The following is a 27592-nucleotide window of genomic DNA, read 5'->3' as shown; positions in this document are numbered from 1 at the left end:
CTCGCTGTTAAACCATTGACAGCTTTTGATCACGGTACGCAAAAACTTCCAGTGCTGGAATGTTTTTTCACCGTGAGAAAACAAACGAGGAAGTTCAGATAACGAATTGGCATGCTGTCGGGGAAGTGTACACCTGATATTATCACTGTGACTCTTACTGAAAACCACAAAAACCACTCATTACACAGGTTCTTATATTCAAACAAAACTTGAATCCTTTTATTTTTACAAAATGTACAAAAATGACGTATTTACAAGAAATATCGAAATGGTTTGGACAATGCTCTGTGAAAAATTGTTGTTTTTCTGGAAAATAAAAAGCAAAGCTGGGATATGAGACAGTCCGTTTGCTACAGCTGGCGTCCGTCGTCTCTCTTCAGAAAGCAGAATCACTTCACTTGTGACCTCGTGAGGTCTGGTCGTGAACCTTTTGTGCTTTAGTCCTGAAATGAGAATAGGTCAAGTTTTAATTCAGCGACAAAACATTTCAAAGCCTGCAGAGTTCTTGTGTTTTTTTAGTATGTGTTGCACAAATTCTTTGTTTGAATCGCACCTTAAACGGTCGACGTAGTCCATCACCCAGGGCAAAGCAGGATTGGTGCATGCTCTCCCCTTCTTTTTATCAAAAGTATAGTGGAAACTGTAGATTTAGAGGAAAGAGAGGAACAGTTATACACTAAGGATAAACAACAATGTTGTGTTTCTTGATAAACGTCACTGTATCGACACTCACATGATGGCATTGATGTGACACACTCCTTTGATAGTCTGGACTGTGTATCCCCTGATTGCAGGAAACGGCAGTTTTCTCGTCGTGTAACTCCGACAACATTCAGAGTACGCTGTTAATCGAGAGAAAAGATGATCCGATTAGAAAAAAGGAAAGTAAAAGAGAGAGAAATGCATTTTATCTGTGGCGAGAAACCAGAAGAGTGCGTACCTGCTGATGTCGTGTTTGCGCCCAGCACGCAGAAGGTGAGCAGTGCGATCGCCATCGCTGCAGCTTTGACTGACACCATGTCTCTGGATCTGTGCTGGCAGCTGTGACTCTGAGCTGAGCTGTCGTCTCGGCCTGTCTTCTTCGGGTGGAGTCAAGAGAGGTTGTGGTGACAGGGTGCTGATCACAGCAGCCTTATATATACACCTCCAGGCAACCTGGAAACTTCCACGCAGAAGAGAGAAAAAAAAGAGATGGAAGTATTGCACCATCACAGAAAACCCCCCCTTACTTTCCCCAGTGAAAGATTTAAAAAAAAAGGGGAAGGGAGGGGGAGATGTACGGCACGCTCACACTGTAGTGGTGTTGTCGCACAGCTGTGAACAAGATGAAATTCATGTTATTTTGTGTGTCTGTGTTGATAAAAGAGAAGATGTCAATTTAAAAAACTCCAAGCACGTGGAAAGTGCTGAAAGGTGAAGTTGCAGGAAAAATGAATAAAAACAACCAGTGTGAGGGAACGATCATGAATCTGAATGGCGGCTCAGCACAATGACACAACAGATATGAACGGAGCAAAATAGAAGCAGACAGAATTAAACACATCCGCCCTATAAAACTAATTAAATGTCTGTTGGGTCACACGTGTTAACCGCCACACCTTTCATATAACAATATGAGCTACAAGCCTCGTAAAGCCTGAGGAACACGCGAAGTTACTAAAGGTGTGTCTCCCTCCTTATGAGTATCACCCTGCACACAATACAGCTAACGACACAACATAAAGCCATCGCTAATCAGTTAAAAAATCAAGTTGGACAGAGAGAGCTCAGAAGAGGAGTCGGTTTCACAGAGGAGCTCGCCGTGCAGCGGCTTGATGTGGGCTGCAACAAGTAGGCTGCATCGAGGTTCAGAGGTTGTTTTCTAGGTCAGAGGAACACTTAGTTTTTTACTCAAGAGCCGAGCATCAAAAGGAAGACGGGGTGCACTGAAATAGGTCATGAAACACTTAAATGTCTGTCCGACGATGCATCATGAACTTTCCACAAAAGCCACAGCACATTTACGGAGCACGGAACACCTCACTGATTTCCTGCGACCTGCATTTTTTGCATATTATAATTCGACTTAATTATGTGTTACTTTTATTAGTATGCTGTAATGTAACCATGAGACAAAAAGAAAAAGACTTCTCGTCACTGTGATCTTTCTTTCCTAACGGGATAGACTTGTAATCTCTTTCCAGCTCCACTCGAATGTAAGCGACGGGATGATTTAGTGAATATGAGTCAAAAATAACTTGATATCTTCCAGTGTTATTTATTTAATTTTTTTTAAATGTACATGGGCGTTTGGGAGTATTGCTTTCAAACAGACTTAAAAAAAAAAAACTGTGAACCCGTCCTTTAATGAAAAGGTATATTTGTGGAAACCACGTGTCGGTGAGAACGAGACATCGAGTGACACCTACTCACACCACAAAAAAAGGGATTATTCCAATAGACCCTTTTCACAGCCCACACAAAACCACCGAGAAGAAGAAAAACCAATACAGACATGCAAGAATGTATTGAGAGAAATATCCCAGATGGTTGACATTTAATAGAAACTACTCAAAATTCAGAAACCTGCTTCAGGATCGCTTTTGCCCGTAAGTAGTCAAGCGAGTGAATCCAGCAGGTTTTCAGGATGTTGAACGCTCGACAAGGAGCTCAACTTTACCTCTGGTTCGCTAGGAAAAAGATTATTTTTTTCCCCCACAACACACATTTTGACTTGTCATTTTAAGAGTTACTAATAAAGGCTTCACTCTGTTCCGTTGTAAGCCATGAATGAATGCGCACGAAACCAGAGCCTGAGAGCGAAGCAGCCTCCTGCGACATGTCAAGACGTCCTCAGTGAAAACTTGAAAACTTTGTCTGACACTATGTCAACTACTTTTTCAATATCGTGTGCGCTACTGCTCCTCATTGTTCTTAACGTTTAATATCATGTGTAATATTATGCAGACTCTCTGATTCTTTTTCTTCCTCCAATCTTAATTTCAGCGTCTTTGCCATTTGAACTAAATATTTCTTTTTGGCTATTTTTTTTGTTCTCTCTTTTAGTTAACTTGTCTTGCTTTTCTATTAGTCACTGTTTCTTTGAATTTAGCTCCTGAAAAACTTTATATTTTGTATATTTCACTTATGTTTAATGCTCTTAAAATGTCGGACCCTGACCCGGGAACCCAGTTTTTGTAACTGCTTGTTTACTGGTTTTTCTTTAGTAGTATCGTATCTGGTCTTGTCTTGTCTTGTCTTGTCTTGTCTTGTCTTGTCTTGTCTTGCCTTGTCTTATCTTATATTTTGGGATCAAAGCCAAAAAACTTAACTTTAGAAAGATTGCTGATTGCTGATTATTGACTGTCATCCCCAGCTCGTTAACTGCTGACACTTTGTGTTGGCGGCTCGGAGGAAGTTACATTTGTTGCTTGAATCTTTTAGCAGATGAGCCTCTCCTGTGTTTTATTTTATGGTAATAAACCAAAGTGACATATTCAGACTGCTGAACACTCAGAGCTATAAAGGTAACACACACAAAAATCCTCAGGACAAACTTGACAAAACTCGAATTCACCTGTTTATTCCGGCAGTGTCGATTTACGTGATAGAGTTTTGGCCCGAGTGGCCTTCATCAGAGCATCTGAAGACGAAGATGAAGATCAAACGTTATTGCAAAAGGCAAGCGTGCCCAACACACACACACACACACACACACACACACACAAGAAGCCTGGGATGAGAGGTGAGACATCTTCAAGAAACTGAAACACGCACAGTCACCTACGATGTAGCATTTAAAATAACCATGACCTGGATGACCTCACCAACACACACACCCACACACACACACACATACACGCTCCATGTTCTGAGTGTGACCTTTGTCCTAAAGATGTGTGTGTGGGCACTCTGCAGTTAAAATATAATTTCTTTTTCTGTGTTTGGACGTCTGTTTGTTTTAAAGACCAAACGTTCGTGGAGTGACTCTGACTTGCGCGTCACTACTTTTATCTGTCAGTCACATCTGCATCACTCTGGTTGAATCATTTGCATTCTTTCCCTGTGGATAAATAAAAGCTTTTTATAAACCAGGTGATGTGTAATGTTAAACCGGGGATGCTGGAGTGGAAAAAGAGCGTCTTTGTCTGCGTTGCATCATGACGCCTGTAAGCAGCAACAAGGTCAGCAGGATGTCGCTGTGTTGTTTCGAGGTGCACTGCGGTTTTGGGGTGAATGTCAAATTATTGTACGGTGCGCATTTTAATTTCTTGTTCTCAGGGTCTGTCTTGAGAAATAGACATTACTTCTTATTAACGGTAACACCTATTCAGATCATCTTGATATAGTTAAAGTGTCAGAGGTAGAAGAGTTCATTAAGCTGCAGAGCGGCTCCTGACACAGGGTTCGTACGGGTGCTTGAAATCCTGGAAAGTGCTTGAATTTCAATGTTGCATTTTCAAGGTCTGAAAAGTGCTTGGATTTTAGTTCAAGTGCTTGAAAGTGCTTGACATTATAACTTTGTGTCTTGGAAAAACTGGGATCAGACTGAATAGTTTGCTTAGTACAAGGAGAAATAAAATCATTGTATGTGTATCATCACATAAGCAACCTGGTAGCAATAGAAAAGGATGACTGAGGAGAAGGTGAATTTGATACAATTTGGACTGATGACATGTTCAATATTAATAGACTTTGATGAATAAGCAAACAGCTTATAAAAGTTTATGTCAAAGAAAATTACCAGGTGCTCTCAGAACTCTCCTTGTCTTGGTGCAAGTGTGCCTGAAGAACGCCAAGTGAGTTCCCTTTTTTTGGATAAAACTTTATGATCTCCTTTAATTTCTAAAGTTTTTGCTATTATGAAACATCATTTTAGATGTTTACAGCATAATACAATGTACATAATTGTGATAAAAGTGAAAAAAAAAATCATGAGTATATATATTCCTGTAGATGTGTGTTTTACCCCAGCGATAAGGTACTATAAAAGTTTGAAAATGACCCTTGAAAGTGCTTGAAAAGTGCTTGAATTTGACCTTGAAAAATGTGTACGAACCCTGCTGACAGTCTCGTATTTGTGTTTATAACGTGTATACCTCCTCATGATAAATATAACCAGGAGGTGTGGGAAACTGTAATCACTTTATGTACACTTGGATAATTTAAAGGGGCAATACGTTAGAAGTGAGCTTTACTTTACTTGGATTGCTTATGATAATAATTTATGCTGCTCGCACGTTTTGTTCATCAGATAATCTCCTCATCTTCACTTTATTACTTTTGAATAAAATCGCAAGAGGTAAACAGCTAATGCTAGTCGATAAACAAACTACTAGCTGTCAGATGACCTCAACATGTCTCTTTTGACTCTTAGCATCTTGCTACGCTAGTATACCCTCTTTATTGTAAATTGATTTATCTACAAGTTATAAAGTTTGATTGAGAATAGTTTGTGACCAAAGTGTAATGATGGTCCGGTGAGTACGTGAGTCTCCCCGTTCTGTTTGTGGTGGGACTTTCTTATCTGGCAGCGTATTTAAACCGCACTGCTAGAGATACACGTTATCAGATCATCATTTGAGATCAGAGAACTGATTGACTGCTGAAGAAAGCTGTTGCGGGGAATGCAAAACTCGCTGCGGGTTTTCATGATGCCGGTGCTGCTGGTGGTGCTGGGTGAAAGCAGTAAGTCTGACTTCAGCAATTAGCACAATTCACCAATGTTATTGATTTGGGAGAACACGTGAGTTGTCGCCTGTTGTTTTCTCGATACTGTGCTGTTTTTTTTTTGCTTACACACCTCTTTCTTAAAGGGCCCATTTGTTGCAAACGCTACCATGAAAAATCCACGACAGAGTCCAAGAAACAGATTACTGCAACATCAAGGCAGTGATGTCAGAAAAGAAAATATAGATATGAATATATTACTTTAATGCCAATGAATAGAATACTTTTTGTTTCTGTGTGGGTTTATTTCACTTACAAAGATGATAATACAACATGTTCCTGACGTAAACAAGACATTAAAGGTGAACATATATATTTTTTAAAGTTTGTTTTTCCCAACCACACAAGCCACTTCAGGCAGCACCGAAGCCAAAGGAATGTAATATTAACATCTAAAGCATCAAAACTAACTAAATGCCTTCCCCAAGATCTAATTGTTGCAGTAGATCCAAAGGGGACTTCTTTTGCGCGTTGCTTATTTATCTGCTCAAGCATTTCCAATTTCTTTGCACAGAAAGATAATAACAGTTAAAAAATGTTCAGAGAAAAATGTGACATTTTCTTGGGGGAGGAACCACAAACCCACCTTCAACTAGAGCATCTAAGTCTTTTGCATAGCTGCATTCCAAACACAATATTTACAATATTAAAAAAACAACAACAATATAGCCGTTATTATGTCACAGATAAAGTACATACATACATCATCATCTTTGTTTCCGTGACAAATCCACAAATGTAGAAAATCCCATGGATATATGTTCATTTCATTTTGTTTTAAGGTGTAATATAAGTTCAATATAAGTTTAATATAAGTGTTATATTAGTGTTATATTAGCGTAATATAAGTGTGAGTTTGTTTGAGGACCTGGACTTCCCCTGATAAGTCCGTGACACGTCCCTGTTCTGCCACAGCTCCGCGCCCTTCGCCAGGTTGCAGGTGGAAGTCACCTGGCCACGCCCACAGGTGAGGCACAGTGCCAACAGCAAAAGGAAAATGTTGCAATGAATTCCTTGTGTGTTTGTTTTGTCGGCTGTTAATGGAATATTTACTGTTGATGACACTGTGTAAGCGTTTTGCTTGAGACCAGCTAACTTGCATCACCTGCCGCAGATCTGCTCAGCCGGAAAAGAATTTCCCACATCAGGTGTGTGATTTGATGATGAAAGAGTGTTTACAGGTTCACACGTACTGTACAGGGTTAAATAAAAAAGCAATTATATGTAATAGAAGATGATATGTAACATTATTATTGTGTTTCTGTGTGTAAATGCTACGAGGTTACACCCCACATCTGCTTATTGGATGATTAGAATCAATAATCGTATTTGAAAGGAACTGATGTTTAAGTTAGGAATTAACTTAACTTGAAAAATTCATCATCAGCAAAACATCACATCCGGATCCTTTAAAAAAGAAAAGTGGCACATGAGTGATTGATTCATGTGTGCAAACCCACAGCAGAGAGGGGGATTTCTGCCATTGTTGTGGGAAAAAAGTACGTGGTTCGTGTCACTTCCTGCTTGACCCAAAAATATTAAAGAACCGGTAATTCCAGGTACCTCCTTGGTGTGTGTTGGTACACCTCTTTCCTATTTGGCAGAGTATTTAAAGCTCGCTGCCAGAGACAGAACATTATCACTTCGTCCTTCATCATCTGAGATCAGAACAACTGAAGAGAAAGCTGCGTGACAATGGCAAAGCTCGCTCTGTGTGTCTCCGTGATGCTGGTGCTGCTGGTGGCGCTGGGTGAAAGCGGTAAGTCTGACTTCAGCGATTAGTCATTGTACATTTCACTTGCGTTATTGACTGAACACATACTTTGTTTCTTTCTGTGACTGTTTTTGCTGACATGCTCGCACTGTCCCATCTTTTAAAGGTCCCCTCTGCTGCACACGTTACCAGGATCATCCAATCCCAGTGAAGAGGCTGAAAAACTACATAATCCAGGAGGACACGGGTTACTGCAACATCAAGGCAGTGATGTAAGAACATATAATCAATGCGTCTGACAAAAACATATACTGCTATAACATACAGGATGCCAGCTCTGTCATTGTACTAATGTTACATCCTCACTTGCCTTAACGCAGCTTCAGGACCATAAAGAACAAACCTGTCTGTGCCGACCCTGACGCTGCGTGGGTGAAAGAGGCGATGAAGGTGGTACCACAGTAAGTTCATGTCTCCGTATCTCTGTTCCCTGCATCAATACTGAGTCAGGACTCAACAAGCTTATGTGAATGTTTTTCTTTTTTTCTTTCTCAATAGGAAAACTCGATGAAGATCACCCGAGGAATCCAATTTAAAGACACAACGACAAGATGGATGTTTAATTTTAGCCCGATAAATAGAATATTTTTGTATCACTTTAAATGTATTTTCTTAATAAAATTGGATATTTTTGTAATAATTTGCTGTTTCTGTATTTATTTATTGATGAAAATCTGATGTTTGATGGAAATCATCATCATTTCTGTATTTCCATGTCGCAATATTTGGTTGATGTTAACAAGGATTAGCAGTACAGTAAGTGTACTCAAGGATCTGAAGTGTCTCCAAATTGAGAGACGTCTTGATTTTTATACTGTTCAATCAATTTAAGAACGGAGGGAGGAAGAAAGAGACTGAACCAGGATTGATGATACAAGTAAAGATGTCATGTACGCTGAGGACACGAGACATTCCTACCACATTTTGAAACAACCAATTATGTTTTAAAAAAGCTTGCACCAAGACAAGTTGACTAAAATATGAGATGAATTTTGACAAGCCATCCTGTTACTGTCTCCCCCTGCTGTAGCTATCTATATAGACTGCATACCATCCCTGCATTACACCGCCAAAAACTGAAAAAGTTTAACAAACTTAGTTTCATCTGAGCCCTTGTGTCCCAACCAGTTTTCAACCCTTGAAATAAAGGGAAAACATAGGGAAGGGATGAAGAAATGAAAGATGGGAGAAAAGAGTGGAACGGACTTCATCGTACTAGTGAGGACAGTACTTGAATAAATAAACTTTCAGTCGCACTTTATAGGACAAAGACCTGACAATAAACCTCACTTTTATGTTTGTTTTGTTTTGTTGACTTCACTTACAACACATTAATGCAAGTTTAAGTCACCAGACACTTTTTTATTAGGCACGTTACAATATCCATCTCTACTGTGACCCTGCACAATCCAGGTCAAATATTGTCCACTTGTTTGTTATTGTCTATGTATGTATTTTTTTCTATGTCTTTTAATTATCTTTAGTACTGTTTGTTGTTTTGCACCTACAGACCTCTTTAAATTCCTCGCGTGTGTGAAAACTTACTTGGCAATTAAAGCGATTCTGATTATTCTGATTTGGTGACTGGATTTCTAATATTCAGTCTAAACTCAGTGATGTGAAAAATATCGAGGAGGATGAAACATCACTTAAGTTGAAAAGCACCACACGCTGCATTATTCAAAATAACCATAAAGTCTATCTATCTATCTATCTATCTATCTATCTATCTATCTATCTATCTATCTATCTATCTATCTGATCCAGGCTGAGCAGGTGTTGTACTTCCTGATGTCACCAGCAGGGGGCGGGGCAGCGCAGGAAGGATTCACTTTATGAATGAGCTGCTGGATGTACAACCGGAAGAAGACCGTACGTGCTCCAGCAGGATGGTTTCCTCGCTCGGGACATAACTGTCACTAATAACGAAACTGCTCATGCTTTTGGGGTAAAATGTCGTTGTTGTTATTGTGGTGACGCTTCCGACACCATGATAAGATGAAACGCGGGGGATGCTTCTGTGCAGTCACAAGCTAGCTGAAGCTAACTGTTAGCCGCTGTGTTATGAGGAGAAGGATGCTAACCAGAGCAGACAGGTGAGAAACAGAAACACATGTCAATACCTGCTCAGTTTATAACATCACGTTTTAGTTTGGAGACATATTCATACAGATTATCTTTATATTTACATGTTATTACTGTTGTGTTAATAAGAGGTAGCTACAGTTAAAGATGAATTCATGACCATTAGGTTTGTTTTCTCTTTAAAAAACACTCATTTATTCACAATTTTGCCTTAATGTGACACTATATGTGTGTATGATAACATTAACATGTATAAAATAAATATGTATGGGCTCATGAGGAATGGTGAACTTACATTGTTTGATTTAAATTGATTGAAACATGCACATACACACCAGATATTCACAATAAACTAAAGAAGAACACCCTGTATAAAGTGCAAATAGGGTTTTCATCAGGTTTCTTTTTGTTTTCAGGCGTGGTACAAGTGTGAGATGTACATGTAGGCATTGACGATGGTCACAGCTGGCTGAGGTCCCCCCCCGCGCTGACCCAGCAGGTGCGAACCAGGTTGAGAAGAAGCCGGAGCCATGAAGGAGGAGGGCAGGGCCAAGTGTGGAGGCGAGGCTCTGTTCGAGGACCCAGACTACCCCTCAGAGGACGCGTCCCTGCTCTGTGACGGCTCCACGCCCATCGCCAGGCTGCAGGAGGAGGTCACCTGGCTACGCCCACAGGTCAGACACAGTGCCAGCAGCAAGAGGGAAATGCCCCGGTGCATTCCTCGTGTGTCAGGTGTTAATGGGTTATTTATTGTTGATAAGATGTTGGGGAATTTTTGGCTTGCGGTCAGGTAACATTCATCACCTGTCACAGGTTGATCTGCCCAGACAAAGAAAATATCACAGGTGGTTTGGAATAACTCAGAAAGAGTGCCTACAGGTTCAAAGCAATTATTCAGTATTTCACATACAACAAATATATGTATGAAAACATTAAATAAACACACTTTTTTGTGCATTTTTTAAAAAAATTCTTAGTTGATCGTCTTGTAAAATACATTTATTCAGATCAGTGTTCTTTGCCCACTTCTATCTAAACTATTTAAGGTTAGGAATCTTTTTTTTTAACCTCTGAAAACACAAAACACAGGGTTACTGCAAGTCGTCTGATGATTGTGTCCTTCCTGTCACACCTCCAGGAGATCTGCCAAACACCAGCTCTCTTTCCTGACAACATCAACCTGGCTCATGTGAAACAAGGCTTATTAGGAGACTGCTGGTTTCTCTGCGCCTGCACCTTCTTGCTCAAGAACAAACATCTGCTCAACAAGGTAGAGCAACAAGAGTGTGGACTAATTTGCTGGTGAAAAAGGCAAATCACAGGCTTGTAATCGACTCTCGTGTCCTTCGCTGATGTACTGACTTGACTCTCTGTAGGTGTTGCCTCCAGACCAGCCTCAGTGGGGTGACAGCAGGTACAGGGGCTCCTTCAAGTTTAGTTTCTGGCAGCAGGGACACTGGACGGAGGTGACCATCGACGACCGCCTGCCCTGTATCAACTCCACCCTTTGCTTCTCGCGCTGCCACTCCCCCTCTGCCTTCTGGGTAGCCCTGTTGGAGAAGGCCTATGCCAAGTAAGTAACATTTAGTTACCTAAAGAGTTCATGGCAACATGTCGAGTGAAGTTTGTGAGTCTCATTTCCCGTCTGTTCCATCCTCTTCAGGCTTCACGGCTCATATGAGCGACTGTGGGCGGGGCAGGTGTCCGAGGCCCTGGTGGATTTGACCGGGGGCCTGGTGGAGCGCTGGAGCTTGGGAGACTTTGGGTCAGAGGAGGAGCAGAGACCAGAACAGGACAGCGACCAGGTCAGGAGGAGAAGGCTGGACCTGAACCTTCTGCACCCAGTGAAAGACCAGTGTGCAGTCAGCTGCTCCACTCAGAGCAGCCCTGGAGGTCAGAATAACAAGAAAAGGGCTTTTGCGCGGGTACAAGTGGTTTTGATCCTGTATCACATCATCTGATGAACTTGGTGACTGTTCTAGGTGCCAGTGAGCTGGGTCAGTACCACGCGCTGACTGTCATGGAGTGGCTGGATGTGATGACGGTGTCAGGAAGTGAAGTACGGCTGCTCAGGATCAGAAACCCCTGGGGGCGATGCTGCTGGGGAGGGGCCTGGATAGGGAGGTAGGCATGTGCATGTGTGTCTTCTTTTGTGCGTCATCCTTAATGTTACATGTAACATAATGATTTAAATGCACACTGTCAATAATGGTAAATATTGTGTCGGATGTACCTTTCTCACATTGATATATCAGACGCTTGCTGCTGTTTACCAACGGTCCTGTCCACAAGAAGGTCTCTAAAACTTGTTGTCAGACTGTAAACAGCTGCCTCCTGTCGACTGCCTGCGCTCTAAGTGCTGCATTTAAGGGCTGCTCGTAAATTATTCACATCCAACTTTTTAAAAGACTTTACGCTGCACGTAGTTAGTATCCGGATTGGTTTTAAGAGAAGCGGAAATGTTGTCAAGTTAATTTAGATAGTTGATCTACTGTTAAAGTATTCTTAACTGTTCCTGATATAAAAAACAAAACAGGGTATGAATCGAAGTGCGTCACTCTTGGTGTTTCAGACCTCGCGCTCTTGACTCCTCCACTGTCTAAATTCTAAGTTCTGAAATCTACTTGTTTCTCTGCAGTGGTGCTGGTTGGAGCTCTGTCAGCCCTGTTACCGCTGTGGACCTTCAATCCAGGGTGGCCGAGGGCGAGTTCTGGTTGGATGAGACCGAGTTCCTGTCCCACTTTGATGATGTCACAGTGGGCTACCCCATCAGTGATGAGGGGCACCTAAAGAGCATCTATACTGGTAACTCTTACATTTTATGAGAGATTGTTTGAAACTTCCTTTCACCTCTGTGGAGTCCTTTTTTTAACCTTGACAGCTCTTCAACAGGAAACCTGTTGACACACAGCCATCAGCTGGCTGGCCGGTGGATGAAAGGACCCTGTGCGGGCGGCAGCCGTAACAGCAGCGGCTACAGCAGCAACCCTAAGTTCTGGCTCAAAGTGTGTGAGAGAGGAGAGGTGCTGGTGTCGCTGCTGCAGCATAGGAAATGGAGAAACACGGAAAAATATGCACAAACGCTACTGGAGGATAGCAAGAACACAAAGCACCAGCACTACCAGGCTATCGCTCTACACATGTGGAAGGTTGGTGACATCAGTTTACAGGAGGATACATGTTTGTGTCTTTGCGTCGTGTAACTTATATTTCTTTCTGTCACCAGGTGGAGAAGAAGCGTTTTAATCTAAGCCGGATGTTGAACAAACCTCCCTGTGCTTCCACGCACTGCCACGCCTACGAGAGAGAGGTGGTCCTCCACGGAGACCTGGAGCCTGGATACTACCTGCTGATCCCCAGCACCTACCAGCCAGGAGCTGAGGCCCGCTTTCTCATCAGGGTCTTTTCTTCCTCTTCAACATCCCTCAGGTAAGACCAAATTAATGGGTGGAGAGGGTCAACAAGATTATAAATCATACAGGAAATGCATTTTAGATATTTTTTTTTTTACGTCAAATGTTTGACCCATCTTCAAAAAGTTCTTGTACTTAAAGTTATTTGTGTGTGTTATTTTATATTTAGTATGTAACAGAAAAAATAACCTGATGCTATAAAATCACTGAAATCGAATACACAAATTAATTGAACATGAAGGTAAACAATAAATTTACTTCTTTTTTCTGTAATGTCAACAATAACACAGTGTCTCCAAATCGAAGCAAACTGCATTTGTAATTTTGTCCTTTAAACAATATGTGTTGTTCTGTTTTTGAGGTTTTTCCAACACATAATAAAATGTCAACAATATTGTAAATGTTACTTACTATAAATTTGTGCACATGATTTATTAATTTGAGATCAAGATTCATGAATTTGTGCACACACACTTTCTTAACTCCCCAGTGTCCCATAAAATTGAATGACAGTAAACAAATACTGACATCTGCTGGTCAGTTTGAAAGACGTCTTTTAAAAGAATGAAGATACTAATTTAAACTTTTTATCCTTTAACATTGCGGCATGCACGCTTTCAGCTGTCATCACACACACTGTTTACAAAACAGGGATTTTCCAACCCTCCTGTTCAAACCCTTGAAATTCTGTGCTCGTGCGATGTGTTTTCTTTCCGATTGAATTATTCATGACACAACATCCCCTGTTTCCTCCCCAGTGCCCTGAAAAGCCCAGCACCTTCACTGCCATTAACGACAGACGGAGAGTGGGAGAACACTTCCTTCAGTGGCTCGTGGGTGGAGGGGAGGACGGCCGGAGGAAGCAGGAACTTCCTGTCTCACCGGCAGAACCCCCGCTTCCCTTTTACAGTGTGCGATGAGTCAGCAGTGACATCAGGAGTTAATGTGAGGATTACCCTGCGCCAGAGCCGCCCCGACACAGACCTGCATCCTATCGGCTTCCACATTTATAAGGTCAGTCAAACACGACAGGAGATTTAACACTGTGTTTGTAGAGTTATGGGTCATTTCCCTTTGTTTACACTTCCCTCACTCACCTGCGATATAATGACTACAGTTTGTACAGTAGATCTTTGAAATGTTGACTCTTTTTGTCAGTTTTCACACTAACTTTTGAGTGTTTGAGCTTTGAATGGACAATTTTTTTGTCTGTGAAGTTGTTTGTCAAAGTGCAAATTCACAAATAACCTCTTCTAAGAAACAAGCAGTCATGTTGTCGTCTGATTTGTTTACAGGCAGAATATGCACGTTGATCAACCTGAGCATTTTACAGCTCATCAGTGTAAAAACACTGTAGTTAGCTCAGCAAATAACACTTTTAGTCCCATGACCGTAGAAGTAGAGAAAGGCCGTGCTTGCAAAAGTATTTTTTAAATGCCCTTCTCTCGAGGTCACAAGTTAATTATTTTGTTATCTCAAGATAATAAGGCTTCATAAGGTGATTTTATTAGATTCATAAGAGTGGGCCGTGACGTACACACACGGCTCTATGGGGGAAGTGGGAGTTTCAAAGCAAACCTAATAAATGTTTTATGAACTACAACAAACTGGAGATCAAGCAAACAAATTTTCAGCGAAATTGGAAATTGGAACTGGGAAAAGAAAACACCTACGTTGGTGGACGTTTGGATATCATTATAAAGTATATGAATATCAATAAATAAGACTGGAGAACAGCCTGATGCATTGATCAATAAATAGTACATTTTCTGATTAAAACAAATGATTCAGTTGTCAAGACACGTATGCTTTGTATGCTTGCTGGCTTTGCACTGCTGATCCCTGACAAACAATGAAGTAACACAAGGAAATGACCGTTTGTTTGCTCATGATAACGGCTTGATGACCTTGTTCTCTCCACATAAAAAGGAGAAAAGAAAGTATTTTAAACTTGGGATCTAGAGATCATGGTGTGGCTGTTCTTGGCTTCTGTACAACGCAATTGAAGACAGGCTAAAAAAAAACTTAAAACATAGTGGAACTAATGAATTAATAATGAATAAAACTGTCAGATCATACATGAGTACAGATATCAAGTGAAGACAGTTTGCACAACGATTGTAATCGTCACGTATGCATCCAGTCTCTAGAAGGGGAATCTGAGACATCACCCAGGGACGATGATCCTGTGGCCAGCTGTGTCCCCCACTGCTACACCCAGGATGTGACCCTGGCCTGCTGTCTCCCTCCCGGAGCTTACACCATAGTGCCGTCCACTTATCAGCCCGACTGCTCTGCAAGCTTCACCCTCAGCCTGGCTCGCAGAATACACAGGTTGGCTCTGTTCCGGTCTGAATGTGATTGCGCGGCTAATGGCAGCGGCTTCAGGTGTCAGTGTTACATCTTATCTTTGTCATAAATAAAGGTTATAATGTGTCTCTTTCAGGAAAGTGGTGAAAAGCCAGGAGAGGCTGGGAAGAGCCATTCAGGAGGTCAGTTCATTGGACAACAAATCTTATAACGCTGATGTCACAGGGCCTTCATCACTGTCAGTTATCCAGGGATCAAGGCTGTTATGATGGCAAAACTATTTACAGAAAACTCTTATTTTACGTCCGTGTTGGCGTCAGAAGATGGCAGCACTGAATAATCGCACTGTCTTGTTTTTGTGTCTCTCCGGGCGGCAGATCTCTCACATCTCTGTGATGCAAAGCTAGTTCTCTGGGACTGTTGCTGCTCCACTGACGTCGCCTCACCTCCCTGTGCCTCTTGGCCCATGATGAAAGAGCCGGTCCTCCCGTCGGCCCTCGCCATGAATTCTTTATGTGTGTGTGCATATATGTGTATGTATGTGTACCGCCAGTGGCTGAGAAGGCAGGGCGGGCAGATATAGCGGGAATGTGTGTGTCGGAAAACCGGGAAAGGCCCTTTATCTTGAAGCGCTGAGGCTCAGGGCCTATGGGCAGCCACACACTCATCGGCGATTAGGACATCAGAGGTTGTCGGTGGGCTGGGCTGCTAATGAAGTATGACGGGACTGGCTGGTGTAAACAAACAGCCGCCATTGAAGAGGGCCGCCGCTGCTCTTGCTCATTCACTCACTGGTGCGCCTGCCGGCCCGGAACAAAGGGCCCTCTCATGAAGGTCCTCACAGAGGCACAGGGGGCAAGGGGCGAGGGGATGGTCTCCGACAGCAGAGCCAACCAAACCACACCACACCATACCGTGCCATACCATGCCAGAGCTCTTCCTCCCATCCCTCACCCCCCCCCCCCCCCCCCCAGACGCTCTGCTCCTTAACCTCGCTTGCATTGTTTGTCTCCAGACACAGACGCAGGGTTTTCCCCCCCGTCCCTCATCGCCAAACCTCCTCACCATCCCGACTGACGCTAAAGTCAGGCTGGACCTAAAAGAAGTCCACTCAGTTCCTGACTCAGCCACCCCAGCTCCCTTTTTCGTCCCCCCAGACTCGGTCCACGGCTCTGCTTGGACCTGAACAGAGCGACGGTTTGAAGTTGCCGCGAGAACAGATGACAAGTGGACGGGACGGTGGGGATGAAACGAGGGATGCGGCACATCAGAGGAGGCCGGTTCATATGAAGAAGCTGCCAGTCCCCTCTTTTTTTTTGTTTTTTGGTTTTTTTTTTGTGCGTTGAGGCTGCATATGTGTGGTGGTGTGTGTGTGTCTGGCCTGCCCGCACCCGAGTCTGTGTGTGGAAGCCAGAGGGTTTCTGATCAAATCATCTGAGCCAGCGATAACAGAGACTTTCACAAAGCTATAACTGATGACTGGAGTGGCACTGTGCTGTGTATTTATTATGATTGGGGGTCATCTGTATGAGATGTGATGAATAAAATCACTTGATGCTCTTCTGTCCCACGTGTGGGTGTGATTTGGTTTTGTCAGTGTGTGTATATCTCTCTGCATCAGGGCTGTAAGTGAACACATGTGGGGCTGACTGACTGTCTGACACCCCTCAGCTCTCCACGCTCACCACCACGACCAACACACGGCGTGCGCGTACACGTGCAACGCGCGCCGCCGTTCCTGCGGAATTCAGGAGGCAGTGGTCGGACTCCGAAAGACTCGCACCTAGAAAATAATGAACAACAAATTTGACGCGTGAGTAATCCAAAGTTTGTGTGCAGTATCCGCCGGAGAGAAGTGGGCTTCCCCTGCCGTGGCTGCAGATCCACGGGCAGGGGGGGCAGCTTAGCGTTAATGAAGGCTGTTGCGTGTAGGTGTGTCAGCCTTAATGCATGGTCCTGCATGCTGTGTGTGCGTTTATAAACCCACATGGGAGCGAGGTCCGCACACACATGTGCGTTTACACCGAGTGGAAGCAACAGCAGAGATTTAACGGGGTTTTATAGCGAGGAACGAGCTGTGTTGCTAGCTTTAGCTTAGCTTGGCGGAGGGGCGAGCGGGCCCCGAAGCCTCGGTGTGGCGGTTGTTGTGACGCCGAGGAAGGTGCGCGCTGTCTGGGTTAAGACCGGACGCCCACAGCCGTGCAGCACGGGCTGATAGCTCGCCAACTGTGTGCTGCTGGATGTTCACTATTAGAGAAGTTTAAGAGGAAGTGTTTCCTAGTGTACATTATTGCAGCTAACAGAGAGAAAACACACACATTTGACAGTTTGTCAGGTGGACCTAGCTAAAACAAACAGTTTAATGTAGCAGCTGTGCAGCAAGTCCTGTCTTCATGGAGATTAATGTTCAGCTCATGTTGCAAGTGTTTCTGATATTTTTAACTATAGCAACGATGGCATACTAAATATTATAATCACCCGTCACTGTAGCACAGTACACCACAAATTACAGCCTCCAAAAAAACCATAAGTAAAGTGGATTTTGTAATTTATATAAGGCTACTACAAACAACTTTGCTATTCTATGAATTTGGAGGCCCCTGTGGACAAAAAGTGGAAGTGTTGCCACAAGTAAAACCACTAAATGTAATGGCAAGTAAAATCTGCAAACTCTTCTTTAAATGGCTGATGTCCCACTGACTGTGATTGTAAACACAGGCTCCTCCAGTCTGCAGGCAGGCCTAGAAATAGTTCATCTTCTCATTCATGCTCTTCTTTGCTTATGTAGCTCATATTAAGGTATCAATATTGCATTGATACTGTTTTGTAACCAGGTTAAAACTCCATGTAGTAGCTTTAAAGCGCCATGCACAGATCACAACTCTGCTTTTTATGTGTAAAAATGATTTAAAGGAAGACATTAAAAACTACACAAAAAAGCAAACAATTAAAAACAGACCATTTAAAAAAAACTAGTTGGAAAAATATTACAAAACACTAAACAATATGGAGCCAGACGAAGATCAGTTTGAATGGACTAAATGAGTTTTCATCTGCATCAACAAAGACTGCTAAACATATAAAAGTAAAGTTCATGTAACGCCTTACTTTTCGCTCGTTTGACCTAATCAACTGAGTTGTTTTGACTTCCTCTTTATTGAAACGTAAGCGATGCATGACTCAAGTGTTTTTTCATTTTGCTGTCTGTTTTCCTACCAAATCCAGTCTGAAAGATGATGACAGTGGAGACCACGACCAGGACCAAGGCTCACCGAAAGACAGTGAGAAGGAAAAAACTGAAGACGAGGATAAGGAACAGAACAGCTCTAAGAAAAAGGTGAGCCTATTAAAGATTGTGTTGTGGCAGCGGTCACGCTCAAATTGGTTGGAGTGCTAAGTCACTGTCTTGATTTACTGCAGATGGTGGTGCCAGGGGCAGGAGAGCACCCTCTACAATACAACTACACCTTCTGGTACTCCAGACGCACCCCAGGGAGACCAGCCAGTACTCAGAGCTACGAACAGAACATTAAGCAGATTGGCAGCTTCGCCTCGGTATGTCAAGGCAGGGCATTTAGTAGATATCGCCTCAGCCAGACGCAGCCCAAACCTATGAATACAAGCTGCCCAGAGTTGTTGATGTAAACATTTCTTCTTTTTCTCAAGGTGGAGCAGTTCTGGCGTTTCTATAGTCACATGATCCGGCCAGGCGATCTGACGGGCCATAGTGACTTCCACCTCTTCAAGGAGGGTATTAAACCCATGTGGGAGGTGGGTACTCTCGTTATGCATTGAATCAGTTTGGTTTCATAAATGAGAAGCCCGTTCTGAAACCCTGCTGCTGTTATGTTCAGGATGATGCCAATAAGATGGGTGGAAAGTGGATCATCCGTCTGAGGAAAGGCCTGGCGTCCCGGTGCTGGGAGAACTTGATCCTGGCCATGCTCGGGGAGCAGTTCATGGTAGGAGAGGAGATCTGCGGGGCGGTGGTGTCAGTACGCTTCCAGGTAAAACCCACAATCGAAAAATGCCTCTGTTTCATGCAGTCACGCACCGCCGACTTTATTCTCAGACATGCCCTTTCTGCTTTTCATCTGTAGGAGGACATCATCTCCATCTGGAACAAAACCGCAAGTGACCAGGCGACAACAGCTCGTATCAGAGACACCCTGCGCCGAGTCTTGAACCTGCCTCCCAACACCATAATGGAGTACAAGACTCACACAGACAGCATTAAGTATGTATGTCTCTTCGTTTTGTTATATTCCCATCACACACTCTCCCCTTATACATATACATTCTTACATGAAAACACACATAATAATGCTAATCTACAAACGCATGCTTACAATCTTTGCACTTCTCACCCAGGAGGCATTGTGGGGTTTTACTCAGACTATACTGCCCGAGTGTTGCTTTAAAGAGTGGATTTAAAATGAGTAAAAGTGCTAATATTGGGCTCAAATTAATCAGTGAGAACTGGTTGTTTTTTGTTTTTTTTTGTTATTAAAAATCTGCTTATTCTAGCTTCTTGGTATCTTTGGTATTTCAATTGTTGTTTGGAAACAACAGCTGTCAAGATGTCACCTCTATAAAATTCAGATTTTTCACAATTTCATACATTTCATATAAAACACTAAAGTTAAAGAAATATTAACATTATAATGAGTTTACGCTTTGATTACAAAATTCCCGGCTAAAAGCTGTTTTCTTACTTATATGTTATATAGACAAGCGTAATGCAAATATTTATGCAGCTCCGTCTTTCATGTCATTCTCCCACTGAAAATCCCCAAATACCAGAAGCGTATCTTTATTTTGGTGTGAATGGTGAAGTGCTGCCTCCTTCTCTTTGTTTGTAGAGCATGGGAAGACTTCCATGGTCTGGTGAATGCTAGCGGAGGACGTTAGCCCCTCACACAGAGAACCTCTGCAAGAGTAAGAACTGTTGCCACATTAGTTATATGTGAGAGGAGTTCTCTGATGTCTCATGCTGATTAGGGACGTGAGCAATTAGTCGGCTAGTTGATTATACGCTGCTACACTGACTTGTCACAACCACAAATTCTAGTTGCCTGAACTAACACGTTTAGATTACATAGTATTAATTTGCACGATACTCAATTTTGGCTGTTTTCTGAGTGATTTCTTACATTAAGACCTGCCGAATAGTCTCGGTTTAAACTATTTATCATTCCAGAGAAATGAGGCTATGCTGATGTTGTTTGTCTCTGTCCCCGGTGTGCAGGGGCGTGTATATGTAATGTGTCGGGGGCGATGACGAGTCCAGGAAAGGATACCTCTACGTGGATTGTCACTGTGCAAACGAGACGGGAAAAGAGGCAAGAAGACCATTCCTTCTACGTGTCAAATTGGAAATGAGCAGAAGAGTCCGTGGACAGAACGCTGAACCAAGCTGAAGAGAGAAATATGCGTTATTTTTAATCAACCAGAGAAGAACAAAGCCTCCAGTTTTTGTTTTTTTTTGTTTTTTTTAATATATATTTTTCTGTTAACTTGCCACCAGAGGGAGGCCACACGACTGGTGTTTGCTGATCTGGTCATTAGCTGTTAACAAAGTGTACTTGACAAAATGCAACAAAACCAATTTGTTGTAATACTAGATCTGACTTTACCGCTTAACATAACATCACACTTCATGCTGTTAAAGATAAATGGTGTTAATCTGTTTTATTGGGACTCAAACAGGGTTGCAGGCAGATGTTATTTTATTACAGTGCTGTATTTTAACTACGATTCCTCTGGACATTTCGAAACTAGATCGATTACTATCATTGTGTACGATATATTTGTAAATACAGTCCACGTCAAAGATCACTTAAACTGAATCAGCGATGATTCTCCATCTTTGACCTGGAAGTTGAATCCCAAAGGATGAGGACCATCCATGTGCTGGGCAGAAGGTTGTATAACCGGCATCTTAAGAATGGACTGCCAAGCTGCCTAAATCACTGTGCCTGGCCTCGAGCCCTACCTGAACCAGTTTCCCCTTCTGTCTGTTTTGTCTCTACCCTGCCTTTAAACAATCCAAGGGATGGGCTTTGCTTTAATGTCCTCAACAAAGGTGTACAGGAATCCTGAAACGCTGACCTTCCCCTCCTTTTCCATTTTGTAGTAAAAGAAATGAAACTGGGCCCAGGGTCAGGGTCTGTTACAGTTTTTATCGAGAACTCGGGAGCATCTTTCTTTGTTTTTTTGGAACCATGTCAAGAAAGCAACTATAGTTTGTTGAAAAACTGTAATGCTGCCCAAGTTTGGTGGTGTGATGATGGGTGCAGGTGTGTGTCACAAGTGAAGAAAACACTGTTGGATGTACACCTGATGGATAAAAGCAATAAATGTCAAATATGCATCTGCTGCTAAAGCTGCCTCAGTGTCCTTTTCTTTCAGAAATGTTGAAGCGGAAAAGTTTTAATGCCACAGCAGTCTTACTGTTTTTCTAATACGCTTAAATGTTTTCAGTGCCTAGTACCATAACATGACTTTAGCTGGTGTCCTTCACGTTCGCTGGTGTCACTTTACTCATGATGGGTCCTTTTTTATTGATCAGCTCATTTCAAAGAACATGTGATTCTGTAGTGGGAAAAAAAGAGGATTGATTAATAAGCAAGGGAGGTTTTCACACCAGCTATTCTGAATTGTAATACTAAGAAAATCAGAGGTGTTACTACAATGTCTCTGCTCAGTACAACATTCCTGTGTCCCACTAAGCTGTGACAGTGTTAAAAAGAATTGAACCATTGTTAATTGTATTACTTGTGCTTACCAACAGGAAGGTGGCTGCCAGCATCAGCAGTTTAGTGTGTGCTTCCATACGCTGCGGCACTGTGACAGATGTGGGAATGGAAGATTCAAACATATGAAACCAGAAAGAGGCATAAAAGGTAACTGGTGCCCCAAAGACAGACATTGCTAAGAATATGAAACAAATCATGACAGTGGTTCCCAAACTATAAAGTGCAAGTGTCGTTTAACTAAACGGTTTTTATTGATTTTATATGGGTGTCCAATCAGTGCTGACGGCAAATGTAGCCAGCTGAAGCATAAAATTCCTTATTACTGAACGTGTAGCGGAACACATTATGTGCAAAAAGGGTCATTGTGTCGCTAATTCCTGCTGTGTCAGCTGTGTAAAAGTCTATGGAAGATACATGGAGAAACACACTGAAACCCAACATATCCACGTTGTATGACTTCTGATGAAGAATTTCCCCTCAAGACCGAAAGACCACACGTAGGGGCTGATTATGTAGTGACCAAACGGGGCAGGTCAGACAAGTTATCGCAGATGAGACTGCAGTAACGCTGCAAACAGGAGCCTTTCCGGAACGAAATCGAAAGACTTGCCTCTCAAATATCAGTGCATGCGGTCATCCATGTTTTCCTGAGCAAAAGCACTGGGATTAAAATTCGGAACACCAATTTGAGAGAATCAATTGCAGGATGGATTGCAGAAGAAGAGATTTGCAGAAGGACAATCCCGATTTCTTAGTGAATCTAGCGCGAATGTGAGAAATGTATTGCTTCAGTTGACTACAGTGATCATCAACAGTAGTCAGTAAGGGAAATAAATGAAAACAGCTTGTGAAAAGTATCATACAAGCCATGTTTTGGCTCAGTTTTGGCCTACAAATGGGGGCATGCCAGAAGATGTTTTGAAATCACTCACCTTCCAACCCAAAATACTCATGGTCCATGTTGTGTTCGTCATTGAAACCAGGCCATTTCTTCCATATCGTGCCCACGTTCTCGCCAACGTTGGAGACAATCTGGTGCGTGATCAAAAGCCAAACACACAAAATGAATTCCACCTGTCCAAACACATGTTTCATTTTGGGTTGTTTAGATATTTCTACCTGGAACTGCTGGTTGGAGAAGCATCGACTCGGGCAGCAGGAGCCCTGGATCCTGGCGGTGGACGCTCCCTCGGCGTCACACACTTCCAGGAGCGGGGTGAACATGCTCCACCTGAAAACACGATCGGCCAACACACAACAACTTTGCACATCATCTTACATAATCATGCAATAAGCAGATACACTGGCCAGTACTTCACACGCTGGCACAGCTCAGCCTTGATGCTTGGTTGATCACATTTTCAGCTGTCATGATTCTGCAGCACCAAAACCATTGTTTGCTTGATGTCAGAAGAGTTCAAATTGGGGCATGCTTTATTCGAGCACAACTGAGAGAATATTTATACCAAGTAGATCACCGAAACCTCTGCCAGGTCAGTCTTAATTGGACGCAGACTCATCGAGCGATGCTTCTGGAGAGCTCTAAATTCGACACACAAAGGCACCCCAGCTAACCCTGGAGTCAGATTTAGGCCAGATGAAGAAGGAAGTATTTCAGGAGACATGGGTGCTGCCATTGCTCCCATTAGCCAACATTCCCATTAGTAAGGATGCCGCATTCCCCACTGCCCCACCCCCCCCCCAGCCCAGGGTAGCTCTGCCGGTGTGTCTCCGTGCAGACAGCTGTTTTGTGCATTAACTCTCCCAGGTTTAGACTGCAGCACAGCTTGGTGGAAAAAGTAAAGGCTCTCACAGCTATTTACAGACAGGCCCGGGCATCTACAGCGGCTCAGGGTGGCCAGAGGCTGGGCGGGACATGGAAAAACGGCTCACGTGACAAGTTGTTCAGTCTGAGAATGTAAAGTATTGAGATTGTTGTCAGTGGGGGGTCGAAGAGGTTCGACGAAAAGCTTGGAAAAAATATGTTTTTGCCGCAACACCTGTGTCACGTTGCTCTCGTTAACCTTCAAATTTTTCGATTGACTGATTTCAAGGAAAACTTTTAACAAAAGTTTTTTTTTTTGTTTAATTCTGTGAGCGCCACAAACAAAATCCATTCACAACCACTGCATATGAAAAGTGTCACGTATCTCAAATAGTCAGAACAAACCAAAACCAGAAAACATATCATACATATTGTCATTTGAGTGAACTAATCCTTTAATTATGGGAGTTTGTTCTTCTTATTTAGTTTATTTTGTCCTAAATAATTGTAAATACAAGTAAAGTATCACATTGGAACCGTCAGTGGTGGAGAGAGCTCTTTGAAACTTTATTCAAACTGGCAATAGATGACTTTTTGCTTTAACTCATATTCTGAAGTAAATTCTGATTGCACAGAGAAACGGCTGTAGAAGAATGACATCATTCCCGTATAGATTTGTTCCAGATAAAGCTCACTTTCTGTTTGCTATAGTTACTTATTTTGAACCACTCTTCTGGATAGTCTAAAATTATAACTCTGCACCAAATCTTAAATTGTAAACTAACCTTAGATAAAGAGTTTGACTGAAAGTGTTTAAAATAGAATAAATCAGAATAGTGGGCCCCTCGGACCGAAGTTAGCTTGTCACAAGGTTCGATGTGGCTCTCCAGATGTTTCTAGTGATGAAAAAAGAAAGTTAATTTTAAAGTTCTTAGTTTCAGTGAGGTAATCATACTCTCTATATTTGGGATCCTGAATTATTGTTATTAATACTATTTCTTATAAATAGAGCATTGTAGATGAAATGACGGATTAACGGAACTTGCTTAATAACATTAAAGTATGATAGATGTTTGTTTGGGGCCGTGGCACACCTTTAAAATTTCAGTCTGGGTCCTTCAAAGGAAAAAGTTTGGGCCTGCCTGCTCTATAAAGCACAGAACTCTTAAAGTCACAAACTGCCAGTAGAAACAGATTCAGACTGTACCTCTGGCAGACGCTGCCAATAAGATGTTTCTGAGGTGTGTAGGCCCTCATCTCCATCAGGCAGCAGCCGAGGCAGCAGGCGTCCACCCTGAGGGGCCTTTCAAAATAAAAGACCTGGCGGCCCTGACAGTCGAAGCCCTGCAGGGAACAGGCCCGAGCCGGACCACAACACTGGAGACACACGCAGGAGCTCTCTGACAGGAGGGAGAGAACAAGGAAAACCAGCATCATTCACAGTCATCAGTCACTTCATGTGAGATGAAGACAGGATGAGTGAGCTCAGTTTGGACACATGTAGCTGAACGGCGATCTGTACCTTCCACAGCCACAATTAACTGTGACCTGCTGCCTCCTGCGGTGATGCTGTAGATCCTCCTGGGAACACACTGTGGACCTACAGTGACACAGCATCATCCCTTTAAATCAGACAAATCTCCCTCACAGAAACACACAAATACACAATCCTTCCTGCTCACCCTGCAGCTCCGGTCTGGCGGTGACATGTAGTTGACTGACTGTCTCCAGCACAGACATAAAGTGTGATCCCGCTACACCTCCAGGCCACTGCTCCTCCACCCCTGGCCTCTTCACTTTCCGCGGTGGATGCATGTGCTCCGTCTTCCTCCCAGGAGTCAGGCCCGACAGCTGCTCATCTGATTCCCGGTGGCACTGACACGAGGGCCCACAGCGGTTCTGGAAGGCGCTGAAGATCATCTGGATGTGTTTTTCTCGCTCCAGTCGATCAAAGGGAAGAGGCTGACTGGTGACCGCTGACATGGTGTAAAACTGAAAATATATGTGGGCCAGACGTGAGGACTAGACTCAGTCTGAGTATTTAAATAACTTCCAGTCCAGCCTCTGTGTATTCCCTAAATATTACATTTGAAGATAAATTGCCAGCCTGGTCCTCAGGATACAATCTTGGTAGTTTCTACAAACCCTGTTCACATTTGTATGCGTCCTAGGCTACATACCATATTGTGTTTCAAGATTTGTACGTGTGATGCTTCTGGATATTTTGAGAAGACCTTGGGACATTATCCAGCCATGACTGCGATGACAAACCCTCTCTGCTGGACATCTCCAGCCACATTTGTGAAGACCAAAACACTTATTTTAAGCCAAAACATGACGACCTTTCCTTATTCTGACCAAGTGATTTTTGTGCCTAAACTTACCACAATGGAAGTTTTGTAAAATCTGAGGTGATGTGATGCAAAATCTCTCCCCATTGGATGGAAGTAGAGGTGAAAGTAAATTAAGAGATGAGAAGTACAATAACTATAATCTGTATAGTATACATAAAGGTTACATGAACATCGTAACATTATTATTGTTTGTTAAATTAAAGAAACAGAAAGAAATGCAGACAGTTCATTTTAAGTAATCATGTAAGACGAATGTGTTATTTAGGATCAATCTTTGGTGTGTGTGACCTTTAATTTAAAGCCTTTAATGCAACAAATGTCAAAGTTGCGATTTGGTGATTTTCCTTTACAGACTGTTTCATTTGAATTGTTTCTAGGTGCCTGAAGAGGTAAACTGCACAGTTGAGCTTAAAGCTGCAAAAAGTGATTCTGGAGGCAGGCAAATCCTTATGCTTATGTCAGTATTTGCACCTTTAAAAGTTATTTATTAATCCAAATGATAGTTCAATTAATTCTCTTCAAGAATTAAACGTAAGCAAAATTTTGAAAGAGAGGAAAAATAAACAAAATTTTATGTTTTCGAAATCTGGAAAAGTACCAAACAAATAAATATAACAAAATGTTCCTTGTCTGTGAAATTAAGGGTCACAGTTAAGATGAATAATAAGTGAACTCTTGAATATAGGAGGGAAAAAAACAGCTTTTCCTCCTCCAGGTTCCTCACAGCAGGTCAACAGATGGTTCCCTGGCACTAATATAAACATCGTCCTCTAGAAACAAAGTGATTTCATCACAGCAGCCAGCTCGAGCCTCCTTTTTATTCACATCACACACACACACACACAACTTGCACAATCTGCAGCTGAACTGTAAACTTCTCCACAACAAAGCTGACCATAGCACCATCACGAAGCCCTACTTTATGTCATGTGATTACAAAAAAGAGTAATAGTTAACATCTTATTTAGCATTTTACCCACATTATATTGAAATGATAGTGTAAAGACAGAAAACAGCACACTAGAGAATTAAAAGTCTCTCGCTTACCATCGGTGGTGAACCTCCAGGTACCTACAGACTCTGATAATCTAACTGTGAGGAGGGAAGAGACGGGTCGTCATGAACAGACGCGTCCTCACGCCGTGTGTTTGTGTCAATATTCACGTAGTAATGTTTGGTGATGTGTGTGTGTCTGGAGGGCTCACTCCTCTTCCCCGTCTCTGTCTCAGCCCCTGACTCCTGTTTCCATCCCAACCAGCCGGATCTGCCTTTTGTTGGGGTTAGAAAGGCACCGCTCAGCCATGTAATTGAAATCCTGCTTCCAGAGGTGGGGGGCTGTGTGTTTCTGGTGTTAGCCTGGGGGGGTGTCAGTGCTCTCTCTGTTCCTCGATGAGGTTTCAAACACGGGAGGATTAAGACATTTC

At 42.6% G+C, this 27592-nt stretch overlaps 5 protein-coding genes across 9 annotated transcripts; 3 read left to right on the top strand and 2 right to left on the bottom strand.

The window, feature by feature from the left end:
- Positions 1-192: 192 nt before the first annotated feature.
- On the bottom strand, positions 193-1121 carry ccl20a.3 (chemokine (C-C motif) ligand 20a, duplicate 3). Its single transcript, XM_030403498.1, has 4 exons — positions 941-1121; positions 734-842; positions 554-640; positions 193-443 (listed from the first exon to the last, which is right to left on the bottom strand). The coding sequence occupies exons 1-4, from the start codon at positions 1017-1019 to the stop codon at positions 395-397; spliced, it is 324 nt and encodes a 107-aa protein (XP_030259358.1). The 5' UTR covers positions 1020-1121; the 3' UTR covers positions 193-394.
- A 6218-nt stretch (positions 1122-7339) lies between these two features.
- Positions 7340-8114, top strand: ccl20a.4 (chemokine (C-C motif) ligand 20a, duplicate 4). The gene is made up of 4 exons (XM_030403773.1): positions 7340-7468; positions 7590-7695; positions 7804-7884; positions 7982-8114. The coding sequence occupies exons 1-4, from the start codon at positions 7405-7407 to the stop codon at positions 7992-7994; spliced, it is 264 nt and encodes an 87-aa protein (XP_030259633.1). The 5' UTR covers positions 7340-7404; the 3' UTR covers positions 7995-8114.
- Positions 8115-9324: 1210 nt separating this feature from the next.
- capn10 (calpain 10) lies at positions 9325-16851 on the top strand. 2 transcript variants are annotated; one of them, XM_030402919.1, is made up of 13 exons: positions 9325-9579; positions 9985-10242; positions 10707-10838; positions 10945-11141; positions 11232-11461; positions 11551-11692; positions 12207-12373; positions 12461-12717; positions 12795-12997; positions 13740-13995; positions 15125-15315; positions 15428-15473; positions 15669-16851. In XM_030402919.1, the coding sequence occupies exons 2-13, from the start codon at positions 10099-10101 to the stop codon at positions 15696-15698; spliced, it is 1995 nt and encodes a 664-aa protein (XP_030258779.1). In that variant the 5' UTR covers positions 9325-9579; positions 9985-10098; the 3' UTR covers positions 15699-16851. The 2 variants fall into 2 exon arrangements, with proteins under 2 accessions (XP_030258779.1, XP_030258781.1); XM_030402921.1 differs by having other exon boundaries at positions 9967-10242.
- Positions 16852-16945: 94 nt separating this feature from the next.
- On the top strand, positions 16946-21676 carry eif4e2 (eukaryotic translation initiation factor 4E family member 2). 4 transcript variants are annotated; one of them, XM_030402927.1, is made up of 8 exons: positions 16946-17104; positions 18517-18628; positions 18712-18846; positions 18958-19062; positions 19146-19298; positions 19392-19528; positions 20154-20229; positions 20540-21676. In XM_030402927.1, the coding sequence occupies exons 1-7, from the start codon at positions 17085-17087 to the stop codon at positions 20200-20202; spliced, it is 711 nt and encodes a 236-aa protein (XP_030258787.1). In that variant the 5' UTR covers positions 16946-17084; the 3' UTR covers positions 20203-20229; positions 20540-21676. The 4 variants fall into 4 exon arrangements, with proteins under 4 accessions (XP_030258787.1, XP_030258788.1, XP_030258789.1 ...); XM_030402928.1 differs by having other exon boundaries at positions 19392-19532; XM_030402929.1 differs by lacking the exon at positions 20154-20229.
- Positions 20780-27535, bottom strand: LOC115572617 (phospholipid scramblase family member 5). Its single transcript, XM_030402924.1, has 8 exons — positions 27216-27535; positions 25497-25806; positions 25337-25414; positions 25022-25214; positions 23169-23280; positions 22982-23081; positions 22079-22137; positions 20780-21885 (listed from the first exon to the last, which is right to left on the bottom strand). Exons 1-8 carry the CDS (start codon positions 27216-27218, stop codon positions 21859-21861), a joined length of 882 nt encoding a protein of 293 aa, XP_030258784.1. The 5' UTR covers positions 27219-27535; the 3' UTR covers positions 20780-21858.
- Between the last annotated feature and the right edge of the window lie 57 nt (positions 27536-27592).

Source organism: Sparus aurata, chromosome 21 (assembly GCF_900880675.1).
Source record: "Sparus aurata chromosome 21, fSpaAur1.1, whole genome shotgun sequence".
Lineage (NCBI taxonomy): Eukaryota > Metazoa > Chordata > Actinopteri > Spariformes > Sparidae > Sparus > Sparus aurata.
The sequence above is the reverse complement of the archived record's forward strand: the minus strand, read 5'-3'. Positions and strand labels throughout refer to the sequence as shown.